Source organism: Phragmites australis, chromosome 17 (genome assembly GCF_958298935.1).
Source record: "Phragmites australis chromosome 17, lpPhrAust1.1, whole genome shotgun sequence".
In the NCBI taxonomy this organism is placed as follows: Eukaryota; Viridiplantae; Streptophyta; class Magnoliopsida; order Poales; family Poaceae; genus Phragmites; species Phragmites australis.
In genome coordinates, this window is record NC_084937.1 from 14,010,489 (window position 1) to 14,024,202 (window position 13,714).

At 38.4% G+C, this 13,714-nt stretch overlaps 1 protein-coding gene across 1 annotated transcript; it reads right to left on the bottom strand.

The window, feature by feature from the left end:
- Positions 1–3,930: 3,930 nt before the first annotated feature.
- Positions 3,931–13,443, bottom strand: LOC133897595 (uncharacterized). The gene is made up of 11 exons (XM_062338383.1): positions 13,393–13,443; positions 13,202–13,309; positions 13,030–13,101; positions 6,202–6,354; positions 5,777–6,050; positions 5,590–5,692; positions 5,371–5,501; positions 5,212–5,293; positions 4,963–5,095; positions 4,654–4,805; positions 3,931–4,575 (listed from the first exon to the last, which is right to left on the bottom strand). The coding sequence occupies exons 4-11, from the start codon at positions 6,343–6,345 to the stop codon at positions 4,239–4,241; spliced, it is 1,356 nt and encodes a 451-aa protein (XP_062194367.1). The 5' UTR covers positions 6,346–6,354; positions 13,030–13,101; positions 13,202–13,309; positions 13,393–13,443; the 3' UTR covers positions 3,931–4,238.
- Between the last annotated feature and the right edge of the window lie 271 nt (positions 13,444–13,714).

Consider the following 13,714-nt stretch of genomic DNA (forward strand, 5'->3'; position numbering starts at 1 on the left):
GCTTCTTTGCCTAATAAGTGGTGGTGGGTAAGGAGTTACGCTTTGGAAGCATGTTTACCAAGAGACTCAGCAGATCTAAGAAACTCTTATCGGACCATCCATTGATGGCCTTCAACTTTAGAAGTTGAAGCACCGAATGCAACACCGTAAACTCCTTATCACAGCCATTTGATTTCTCATACAAAGGTTCCTTCGATGTCTTCTATAACACCACGAAATTATCTAAAACTCTCATGTCTCTTAAAACATGCGGTTCTACGTGGCACAATATTTCCTCCAGATCGAAATCGGTATCATCATCCATCATAACATCAATGTCGTCTTCGACTCCCTCATCATCACCATCCACTTGATCAACAGCAATGTCGTCGTTTGGTTCGCATGTACATTGTTCGTCGTGATTTGACCAACATGTGTAATCATCAACAAAACCTCTCAAGATCAAGTGTGATTTGATTATGCTTGATTTGTCCTAGAATTTCTGGTTGCGGTCATAACATGGACAATATATTTTCTTTGTCTTCTTAGTCAAAGCATCCATATCAACAGCTTCAATAAAACTAGAGAGTCCTTTGATATATATTTCTCCATATCTTGGCACATCGTATATCCATGCTCTGTCTATCTTTAACTTCAACCACAAAATTAGATTAATTAATTAGGAAATTAGAATAAAAAAGATTTTTTTAAAAAAATAAAAAAATGGGCTTGTTATGATAATAATATGTCTACACAGTTGAATCTATATTGGCAAAAATTTATGACTCAAAATAATGTGAACTCATTATTCTCTCTCATCTTCCTCTATATTTAGATCAAAAAAATCTCCATTCATGATAAAACCTCATGGAGGCAAAATAAACATAAAGTTCTAGCCATAGTTTTGAAATATAATACTAGAATCATATAAATCTACATAATTAAATCAATATTGGCCACAAATATTAGCTAATTCGATGATCTAAATGGCTAGAACTATAACCATCTCTAGATCACATCTAAACCCTAATTAAGCCTTAAATCTAAATCTAAACTTCAAAAAGATGCTAGCTAGGATAAAATACCCTTACCTTAGATGGCTCCTCCAAGGAATTCAAAAACAAAACATTCCTCCTCTATTTTCAAAATCCACGGTCATCTTTGAGCTCTACTGTTCGGACATAGTGAGCTCTCTGTCTGAATGAAACTCCCCGTTGGGAGGTACTATTTATGGAGAGATTATCACAGATGATTCACATAAGGAACCGCTTGTGAAAATACTTTATTTTCACAATTGGTTTCTTATATGAACCATTTGTTTAAATATAGTTATTTTCACAAACGATTCACATAAGTAACCATATGTGAAAATTAATTTTCACAGATAGCCTAGGATCACACGGGGCTACAACTTACTATTGGTTTCTTATATGAACTATTTATATAAATATAGCTATTTTTACAGACGGTTCATATAAGTAATCGTCTGTAAAAAATAATTTTCACAGATAGTCTAGGATCACACGGGGCTATAACTTACTATTTAGACGATTTGTCGTATAAAATTTAGATGTTTTGAAAAATAGTTTTAGTAGTAACGTGTGTAACAGGGTGGACATTTCCACTCCAACAGAAAAAGGAGCCTGAAAATTGAGATCCGCTTGAAATTGGGCTGGAGGCGATACTGCCTCCGGAAAAGCAGGGTACGTTTTGTCTCATTGCTTTCATGCCGACGAGGACGGCATCTGCCAATAAAAACTAGTGGCTTGCGCGAGGCGCGCGGAGAGTTTGCTGTATGTGCTCACAGTTTGTAGGAAGGGTTGACGTGTTAGAATACTGAGACTGTCTTCTACGAGAATAATATAGGATGTATTCAATCAAGTCAATAGAATGGATGATAGTTATCAAAAGCATTGTAAGATTTGTATTTCCAACAGGTAATATGATAATTGGTGTTGTGACATAATGTGAAGGGAAAAATTGTTATATGTAAGTGATATGAAAAGGGAAAAATATGACGATTATTGTTCAAAATATATTGATGTACTATTAGGGTGGGCCAGAGTGAATTGTGCTGCTGTGTAGAATAGCAAAATGAACTGGTGTATGAACTAATGCATTCTGAAACAAGCAAAACAATTGGCTGTAGTGATATATGATATGCTTAGGGTAGAAAATATAAGGCATGTGGCAGTTGTTAATAGGAAATCTGTTAATCATATGTATATGCATCAAATTGTGTATGTATATTGAGTTTGGTTCTGCGAGTGCATAAAAAATAAATTATTATATCTAAGATCAATTTAATATTCGAGCATGTGCCGATTAATGCTATGGTAGTAATGTGATAGACTAAATTGTTGTATGCAATTCTGGGTAGGTACATGTAGCCATGTAAGGCAATTATATCAGTGATTTTAGTTGACATTGCTGATTTGTTATTATACAGGTTGATTAGTGTGCGAAAAGAGTAACAGTGAACAACTTCATCTGCTGGTGATGACAGGCTAAAAGTTTGAGGAACCAAGGTCCAAAAGTAAGTTCAAAAGAAGGGAAAAAAAGAGCAGAAGGAATGTGAAGAGCAGGCATGTGCCGATTAATGCTATGGTAGTAATGTGATAGACTAAATTGTTGTATGCAATTCTGAGTAGGCATGTGTAGCTATGTAAGGCAATTATATCAGCGATTTTAGATGACATTGCTGATTTGTTATTATACAGGTTGATTAGTGTACCAAAAGAGTAACAGTGACAACTTCATCTGCTGGCGATGACAGGCTAAAAGTTTGAGGAACCAAGGTCCAAAAGTAAGTTCAAAAGAGGTGGAAAAAGAGCAGAAGGAATGTGAAGAGCAGGTCCCTTTCAGGTGGCAAAAGACAGCAAAAGGCGAGCAGTGCTTGATAGCTGAGTCACGTTGGCTACTTTATTTGGCTGTACATAAAAGGAGAAGCGGTTAGTATGTTCAGTGTAGAATTGTAAGGATTGTATGTAAAGAAGTGGTATGCAAGTGAAAGTCTTGTTTTTTGGTGTAGCAGTTTTGGATTTACACATCTTTGTGGAGCTGGATATGGTCTACTGGGAAGAAGCCCTGGATGGACTTAAGGCAGCGTAGGAATGCTGTTACTAAGGTTAATTATAAAGGGCAATATGCAGATTTTGGGGTGGGAGTGTTGTTTTGTACCTTTGTTCTGTCGAATGTAGAATTGGGTCACATTTTGCTGTAAGACTTTCTTCGTTCGACTTTTTCTGAGTATTAGTGTCCTCCTGGGCAAACGGGCGATGCATGAGGTAGATGGATTAGCAGGGTTTGTAATGATGCTGAAAATGTATACAGGATTATATATGTAAGAGTAGAAAGCATGCTTGCCTTTGGAGGATCTGTTGTATGTTCAAACAATCTTTTTCGAGCACTTGAGTGTTTAGGGGGATCAATGGGATCTCTGTGTGTTACATATATAAAGATGTGAGCTATGAATATATTCAGAGAGAGGAGCCAATAGCTATATCTGGCTCAAAAAAAGATTAAAGAAGAACGAATAATAAGAGGGCCTCATTTGCAATAAGCTCTCCATCTGCATAATGAGAAGCTGGTCCACAATCCATATATTAATTACTTATATTGAAACAACAATTACTCTTTGAGAATCTTAGTAGCCTTATCATGCTACTTTTCTTGCTTTCTTATAAGGTTGTAATAAGAGAGCGGGGGAGCACGTGAAGCTAGACAGAAATGCTCATATAGAATAGAAATAGGTTCTTGTTTAAAGTGGTACACATAGCTTATTAAATATTTTGTTGTGACATTGGTAGGAAGTCAATTGGAAAATTGCCAGGTCTTCATAGTATGTTGCTCGGATGAAAACGCACAGAAAATTGAACACCAGACAGTAGGTAGATGCTACCTTTTATATTTTTTTTCTATATTTATCGCATATTGGAAAAAGAGCAGCATGTCTTGTTGATGGCACTTACGGAAGGACAGGTTTCTTCAGAGGTGATTCGTCGTATTCCAGTGGAGGTGGAGGGGTCTGCAATACAACTTCAATGTATTATTGATAGGTTATGGCAGAGAAGCATTGCATGTTCTATGGGTGATTAAACAATTGATAAAAAAGAGTACGATGCTACATTATCTGCTGGTATATCTTTTGTAGGTGTTTTCTGTGTTTCTGGCTGCGATGAAGATGCACCGCTCTTGATTCCAGATGGAACACTACCATCAGGTAAAGTAGCATCAGGATTGGTGCTATAGGTGTGTTGCTAGAGTATTGGGTCAGCTGTCTGGCAGATTGGTAGTTGCTTGGGCTGGTTGAGTTTTATATGTGGGACTGTATGTTGTCTCCCATAAGAAGCGACGATGGAAGTGATCTGGTATGTTCTCTTGGGATTATAGTAGCTCTGCTCTGTTAGAGCAACTGCAAAGGCGAATTTTAAGGATACTATGGCTGCAATATCGGGGGGGGGGGTGTCATTTGCGAATCTTGCTAATCTCAACACCTGCTGGACTGGTTTACCAACAATGCGGCGAGCAACTTCTCTGAAAGCTATCATTTCAGCTTCTGCAGTTCCATCGTTTGCAATGAAGGACAGTTTGTACCTGTAAAGATAGAATTACACGGTGTATAGGTCAATGTATATTTATTTTAGTGGAAAAGGAATGGAGAATGGTTCTTACTTGAAGCGATAGCCAGTACAGGAACATGTGTTGCATTTGTAACCATCGCCACTTGGTGTGCAGGCTCTGTTGCACCTGTTACATGATGGGAACCACCATGGTGTGGTCAAGATTAGGCGTGTTATAGTAACGGTGCAGCGGCATCCACCCTCCTATGATGAGAAAATATTAAGTAATTGTCAGAAGGTGCAATTAGCGCTGGAAAGGATATTAATTTTGATGTGTTGTTTGAGTACAGGGGGTGGTATTGTTATGGTATGTATAGGTGTTTTAATAGGCAGTAGCAGCGATGACATGCACCGTGCATACCGGAAAATCATATGGGTCCATTGTTTCTAAGTCAAGAAGATGCTTATCTTCGAGCTGTAGTGATCCTTGTAGTCGTGCTGTTTGATGTGGAGGAGCAGCGGTACGCTTGATTGTGAGCCGCTGGTTGTGAGTGCTGTGTATACCCATATGTTTGCAAGTGAGTATGTATTAATGGTTTATGTGAAAATTGTATGTAGAATCACATAACAATATCATATACTAATAAGCAGAAGGTAGAGGTCTATATACCTGTTATAAAACTCTTCAGCTTCTGGAATTGCAGGGTTAAAATACCAGCGGCATGCAGTATTTCCACTTAGGTATTCTTCACCTGTTTAAGATAAAGAATTAGCAGTGAAGATGTGTGATTATGAAAATGTGATATATACTGGGAGTGGTTTTAGTTACCAGCGAAACTTTTCATGAGGTTGCCAACGATGAGCACAACAATTGGTTTACCTTGTTCTTCATTGTAAACTTCATCGATGGTAAACTCAGCAGCACGCTGTCCCCATAAGGTTAGCTTAATCTCGACATTGCTACGCATAAAGAGGATTAATTTTCAGTAGACATTTGTTTGTTGTATATCTTCTGCAGTGTATAATGTTAGGGACACAGATTCCTTACCTGAGATCCTTGAGGATTATGTTTCTATTTAGAGTGGCAGCTGATTGATTTGGGAGTTGTAGCAAAGTTGTGTCAGAAACTTCGGAGATGATTCCAAGGACATCTGCAGTGTGTGTGTGTGTTCTGTCAGATTTGTATAGTAGGTAAAGCAGAAAGATATTTAAGTTTGGACAGGGATGATACTGACCTAGGAAGTATTTGTTTTCACCAGCGTATTTTGGTAGCTCGGCAAAAGGTGTGAGGTTATAGACATATCTTGGGAATGTTTCAGGCAGGTTCTTTGCTGGATATACCTTGGTGTAGCATGTGAACTCAATCATGTAAGGTGCATCAATTGGCCTGTACAGAGATTTGGCCCTTGATACTCTAAAACGGCTGATGATATAGATGCCACCTTCTTCGATCAAAGGACTTATGACATCCACTTCAGAGCTTGGTATCTCAGCATATATGGCATCTCCCTGGTGTTTTAGAATAAAAGTTAGGCGGTTTAAACCTTGAAGTAACTGTTGTAGAAACATATGTGCAAATGTAGTGAGAGCTGTGGACGAAAAGCATACAAAGAAATATAGCAGTGTGGTGTAGAAAATATGCGAGGGAATGTGACATAACCTTTTCATCGGCAAGCACAAGGTCTATGTGAGCTATTGGTCCATCGTCGGTGCCACCACGATACTCCCATTTCCGTGAGACACGGACGCAAACTATCCAGTGTTTGGATTTCGGATGGAGTGTGGCGAGTGGATCGAATGTCATCTTCAGATCCTGTAGTTTGGACATTGATTCAAAATATAATTTTTTAGCAGTTATATTAGACTGGTCAATAAGTAGGGAATAAAGAGGCAAATGAATTATTTTTTTAATGTGTGGTAATTTAGTGTGCACCTGGTGATAGTAACTTTACCAAGCCATGTGTAATGTAGAAATTTATAATAGTTCAGTCATTGGTTTTTCTATAAGGAAGGGTTTCTTGTTTTCTTTTTTCCCTTAAAAAAAACTAATGGGATCAGATGTTCGAAAGATAAACATGGTAATTTCATGATTTATATTGTAACTGTAGATTCAAAGGTGTGGACATAGAGGCAGGTTTTTGTCAGAGGATGCCTCATTTCATTTCAATTTATAACAGATTGTCTTTAGAATCGGCACAATGAACAATGGGAATTTTGTAACTTGAAAATCCACAGAACAGGTTGGTTGGCAACATAGACTCTTATTGCTAAGGAAACATTATACAAGAGTAAAGGCACTATATGTCACTTATTATAGACCAACCGATTGGTAAATTTGATATGTGCAAACAGGTTAGGGAAAAGAAAAAGGGGGGGGGGGGGGGGACTGAAGTTCAGCAGTTGCATGATTAATTGACAGTAGAAGGTAATAATTAATATATGTTTATCGAAGAGTTGTGGGGCCTGATCAAAGATTTAGTTGACCTGCTGTTGCATTTTCCTATGGGATAGGGTTACTCAAGGAGAATAAATAGAATCGTTAGGTCATCATTAACATCTAGGAGGTATTTGCTCTTTAGCATTGGTTTTGCTATAGGGAAGGTTTTCTTGTTTTCTTTTTTTTTTGGTCACAAAAAAAAAACCAATGGGACTAGATGTTGCAAAGATAAACATGGTAATTTCATGATTTATATTGTAATTGAAGATTCAAAGGTGTGGATATAGAAACAGGTTTTTGTTAGAGGCTATCTCATTTCATTTTAATTTATAATAGATTGTGTTTAGAATTGGGACAACAAACAATGAGAATTCTGTAACTTAAAAATCCACAGAATAGGTTGGTTGCTAGTATAGACTCTTATTGCTAAGGAAACATTACGCAGCAGGAAAGGCACTATATGTCATCTATCATAGACCAACCAATTGGTAAATTTGATATACACAAACAGGTTAGGGGAAAGAAGAAGAGGGGAAAAAATAGATTCAGCGGCTGCAGGATTAATTGGCAGAAGAAAATAATAATTAATATATGATTATAGAAGGGTTGTGTGGCCTGATTAAAAATTTAGGTGGCCTGCAGTTGCACTTTGCTATGGGATAGGGTTACTTGAGGAGAAGTGAAACAATCGTTAGGTCATCATTAGCATCTAGGAGCTAGTTGCTTTCTACCATAAAATTGGATGGAGGCTAAACGATGATTTATATGCAACAATGAAATTAATGTTCACACACTGGAGGGTTGCAAGACCAGAGTGCGGCAAACGAGCTCGTGGTTTAATACTTAGCTAATTTTATACCATAATATTTCTAAAAGAATAATGTCATGTGCTACGTTTTTGTAAAATAATCGTGCTGCTAAAGTAAGAATAACCTGATATGGTATGGAACACAATGTGTCAAGGTAAAGTAAGCCCATGAAAAAGAATTTGGATTAGCATGAGTAAAAAAAAAAAGGTAACTTGTTGGTTATCTAAACCGATGCAATGAAAACTATGGTGACTGACCTGGTGCTATTGCGCATTGATGTGATAAATACAAAAATTGTGAAGGAAGAGGCTTTAAGATTCTCTGTCAGAATTTACATATGTCACTTGTGTGATTGTTTTGGGGATTTTAAGAGAAAAGAGGCAATAGGACGTGGTATGCAAGTCTATGGCTTTGCGATATATGATTGACAGGAATAATGTGACCATACTTTGATGCCGCAACAGGAATCGCTTTTATGTGCAGAGTGGCAAAACAAGGCGTTCTTTTTTTCCCCGCTCTTTTGTGCGGGGAATTTTAATATATTTTATCTGTTAATACTTGGAGGCAAGATAAATGGTAAAACTTCTTTGTAAACTATGTTACGGGTTGTATCAGTACAGATACCATCATCATCTTGTATCAATATCTTCAGCCCATCTTTTGAAGTAACACGGGACACAGCAACATATAGCTGGACATGTGTGAAAACAGGGTTTTTTAAGTAGACACCTACCTTTTCAAGCGTTTGTCCTTGACTTTTATTGATTGTCATAGCATAGCAGACTTTTATGGGGAATTGACGGCGCTCAAGTATAAATGGTAGTTTGGGGTTTTTTAATGTCAAACAAATACGAGGAACAAAAACAATCTGGCCTGTGTGAGTGCCAGTGATTATTTGTGCTTCAATGATCATATCACCCATTGTTGTAATTGTTAAGCGTGTTCCATTACATAAGCCACCAGATTGATTTAAATTGCGGAGCAACATTATTGGTACTCCTTTTTTAAGTTTCAATTTGTGATGTGGGAAATTGTTTCCATTCAATGAGTTTAAAAATTCAATGGGATATAGTAGATCATATGAGTCATGCACATTCTGTGCCTTGGATATTTTGTCACAACTTAGGTATTCTTTTTCCTCACCAGGAATGAGAGATATCACATGCGAGTTTATTTGATCGGCTAATTCATTAGTTGGAGTTAATATGGCTCGTGTCTGAAGATATGAAACATCAAGAAATTTTGTTTCTAAATCTGGATATATGGCATTTACTAAGGAAGCAACACTATCATCGTTGGTCATTAGCAGTAGATCTTGTGGTATCTTTATCTATGTTGGTTCCAACTCATCGCCATGGGTTGTTGCTTCAAGTTTTCCTTCACCTAAGTCTAGCAGCCATTTGCTGAATTCAGCCATTTCTTGTTGAGCTTGTGGGTTTAAATCTGGCAAAAGCAGTCTCATGTTTTTGTTTAATGTTAAAACAGTAACATGTTTGCATAGTGGTGAGTTTATTATTGCTGCATTCACAATCTGTGCCCTGGTACCACCTTCAATAACTGGAAGAATTTGCCTTATGTCACCCCCTAGGACAATGGATTTGCCGCCAAAGGGAATGTCTTGTGTGTGTGATGATTGGAATGATAATAGATCACGAAATGTTCTATCTAGAGTTTCAAATGCTGTTCTATGTGTCATAAGAGCCTCATCCCAAATAACTAATGAAGTTGCTTCTATAAGTTCAGCAAGCATGGTTCCTCGCTTGATGTCGCAGATAGTGGCATCGTTTATGTCACAAGGAATTTTGAATCGGGAGTGAGCTGTTCTGCCACGTGGCAATAACAATGATGCAACACCAGAGGAAGCAACTGTAAGCACAATTTTTCTACGCGCTCACAAGTATGTTACTATGGCGTTCCATAAATAAGTCTTACCAGTACCTCCATAACCAGAAACAAAGAAGAATGCAGGGGTATCATTGAGCACCGCACTTGTTATGGATTTGAAGGCGTGATGTTGCTCATCATTAAGTTTTGAAATTAAATGATCAGATTCAAGTAGTAACTGATCTATGTTGTATGATAATTCTTCATCTATGAGTCGATTGATGGACGTTGACTCAATGCTTCCTGTTTTATGTGGCAAGTTGTGGTCTCTAATTCTTCCTCCATTTCTTGTAATCAAAGCTGAAAGGTCATCAAGTAAATAATCTCTTAATTCAGGTTCAGTCATCTGATAATGTTGGTTGCCAATAGACTGTTTAAATCTATATTGGATATCATCTGCTAACATTCTCCAAACTTTTTCGAAGAATGTGTATTCATCGTTGACTTCACAAAATAGAAGCATTGTGACAAATAGCTGTCTAAGTTGTGTGGAAGTAGCCCAGGTTGCTACCTCATCGAAAGCATCATACCATTCTTGATCATTACTAAGGAGTCCTCGTGCATTGCATGCTTCTTTGTACGTCGCATATGTAATACCGTTGTATGTTTTAACATCGTTATAGCTTTGTGCACCTTTAACAACCATTAGTAGCATTCTAAGGTAATATCGCTCGCCAACAGATGGGTGTACATAATATAAGCGACCTATGCTTGATCCTAATCGCCTAGGTTGCCATAGTCGTGATGTTTCATCCCATCGCCACATTGAAGGGAATTCGCAATATGTTAGATTTCTTCCTTGCGAGTATGTTTGGTTAGCTACAAACCACTCAGTTAGCATGGTTCTACGCAGAAAGTCCTGAGAAATGATGTTTGCTAAATTAGTATCAGCATTATATGTTATGTTATTTTCGTTTGGCAAGTGAACTGGAAGCCTTTGCACAGGTGGGAAATGGCGATGGATATCGAACGCGAAGATGCGCCAACATGCATCTTGTTCACAAATGTAGCGGCAATCTAGATACTCTTTAACCTCGTTTATAGTTTGGGTTTCGCTGTCATATGGTGCATCCTGACCATTTCGTATTCTTTCAATGTAAACCTTGCCGCAGTCTGGACCCTTTGTTACATACTTAAATAGGTATTTGATAAAAATGCTTTTATTACACCACTCAACATTGATATGTGCTTGGAATTTTTTTAGCAAATATATGTTGTAAGGGACTATCCACCGGTTGTCTAGCCTTGAATTCCCTTTTTGGATGTACCGGCCATTATCAGGCCTTTTATATATCGCGAAGCCATTCTCATCTATGGTAGTCTCAGGCTGAAAATATTTAGGGTATCCTTTCAAACATTTGCCATTTTTCATGCATGGGCTATCTTGGTGATTTTGACCACATGGACCATGTGTCATGTGTTCAGCAACTAATGCGTATCGTAATGGATCAATCCTTGGGTCTGGAATCTCTGCGGTTATGTATGAATCAACAAATGTAGGTGTTGGCTGTGAAGTATCATGGGAAATCCATATAATGATGTGCGCATGAGGAAGGCCACGCTTCTGGAATTCGACGGTGTGCAGTGCTAGAGGTGCGAGGATAAATTGCATATGTCAGTAAGTATGAAGTAATACAATCACTATTGAAGTTTGAATCAACAGGTAGGGATTTTGGGGAACACAATGTGCTGTATAACAGTGCATACCTGCAGTAACAGGTCCAAACACTACTCCTTTTTTTATATCTTCTAAAAGTTCTTCAAGTTTCATATTGTATACTCTAACGATAATATCAGCTCTATCCGTTGGTTTTTGGCCTGGTTCAAAACTCAACGCTTCAAAAATTTCTGGCCACTTTGAATCGCATGTAAATGTTATGAAGAAATCTGGTGGGCCATACACTCTACATATTGCTATGCCATCATGGTAATTTTGGATCATATATCGTCTACCACCAGTGTGCGAAGCTGGTAATACAGTTTTACCAATTTCATTACCATCTATACAACCGCGACTAACAGCGTCAGTTATACCTTGCAAGTTTTCTATTCTAAGTTTAGCTTGGTTCTTTAGTATGTACCATAATCTAGATTCATCTATACAAGCGCACGCATCAACCTTGGCTTGGCTGGATAGAAAACCGTAGCATAGATATGGATTTGGCTGATCTTTTCTATAATGTAACATGTAGCGGTAGTAGTCCTGCATTGTCATTTTAGAACGCGCTGTTGTAGAAGATGAGATGACACCACTATAGGGTACTCCAATTTGGAAACCACGTTCACCATATGGAAACAGAAGAGGATACTGAAGGGGCATATACGCAGGATGCAACGCGGATATTTGCTCAAGCTGGCCAGCATGAGTTTGTATCACTATATCTCGTTTGAATGTGTCCAATGTAAAGTCACCAACAACAAGCATAGCAAGTTGATCGGTTGTAGGTAAGTTATACTGTATTGGATCGCCTTCTTTCGCGCCTATGATTCTAATAATGAATTCTTCATCGCCATGCTCTCTCAATCTATCTCTTGCAAGCCTGAATTTATTTGCAAATGGATTGTGTGTGTCTAGCATTTTTATTAGATTTTCAACTATTCTTGTGTCCAAAGGATCAGCAGGTCTTTCGTCTGTGTTCAAGGCATGCAATCTATTTTTAACTTCATTGGCAGTATCATATATGTATAATTGAATAAACTGAGGAGAATGTCCATCATGGGGAAGCAATGATCCAATGCGGTGGTGGACTTGTCCATTTATTTTGAAAACAGGTGGGCCTCGACCATCGTTCATAGAGCAGTCTATGTGTGCTCCCATTGATGTGAAGGCAAATAGACAATTGTACTGGCGTATGTTTTTTAAAAACTTTTTGGCACAAGCATCGCCATCGAATTTAGTCAAGCTATTCAATGGTTCAGGTCGATTTCTAAATGGTGGTATACAGATCCTGCCTCCTTTGCAGCAAGAATTGTAAATGATTCTACTGTTTCTTATAGATGAATCAGATTTTACTCTTTCCCCAAGCCAAAATATAGCATGGCAATATCTGCATTTATAATCAGGGGCACCAAAGTAGGAGCGATGAGGATAACAAGCTATACAGGCATATATTAGAATTACAATACAGCACATAGTGCAGCATAGTTGGCCACCGTCATGATAAGACACAGAGGAGGAGTAGAAGTGGTTAGTTAGGTTATGAGCATGGTAGAGCCGTGAGCAACTAATCATGTAAGCGCAATAATTGGGCAAAAATGGTGTAGTGCAGGGAAGGAATCAAAAAAGGGGGAAACGGGGTATTAGGAGGCGATAATGATGTTATAGGGATTGTTGGCACATCACGGTAGATACACATACCTTTTAAAGCATCAATATAATCTTGGCTGAATCGCCCACATCCTAATGATTGGCCACTGTTATCTAATGGTCCTAGAATAACATGGCAATAAACATGGCTTAGACACCAAAGGCAGGCACTGCTATAAAGAGCTAAGGAAACACGATAATGCTAGGAATTTATAAGGATCACCTGTTATAGCCAATCTTTGTTGGTCTAGTAATTTCCGGCGTCTACGACGACATTCAGCTGGGTTTAGAATTAAGGGGCAGTGCTGTGCAGCGTCTTCTGCGAGCTCACCTATGGACCAATAGGAGCTAGTTATATCTAAGCATATGGTAAATGCCGTGGCAAATCTAGAATTTCGTGATTAAAGAGTATACTTCGTTTTCTGCGAGATCCACTCTTCGATTGTGTGGGGTGCGAAGACGAAGATGCTGGATGCCATGGAAATAATAGACATTGGGAACAGACAGAAGGGGGGAGGGGGGAGGGGTAAAGAGCAGCGAGAAAGAGACAGCAATAGCATGGAGTTGGTAAGCTCAGAGGCAGGAAGTGGTAAATACACCAAAAAAGAGATAGGATCAAAGGGCAAGGATGGCGAACGCACATGCCGCAGCGTCAATGTCAACGTGTGGTTCAACTGTATGTAGCTCCATTAGCTACTGATGGGAAGATCATGCATTTACATAGGGTCCAACCGTG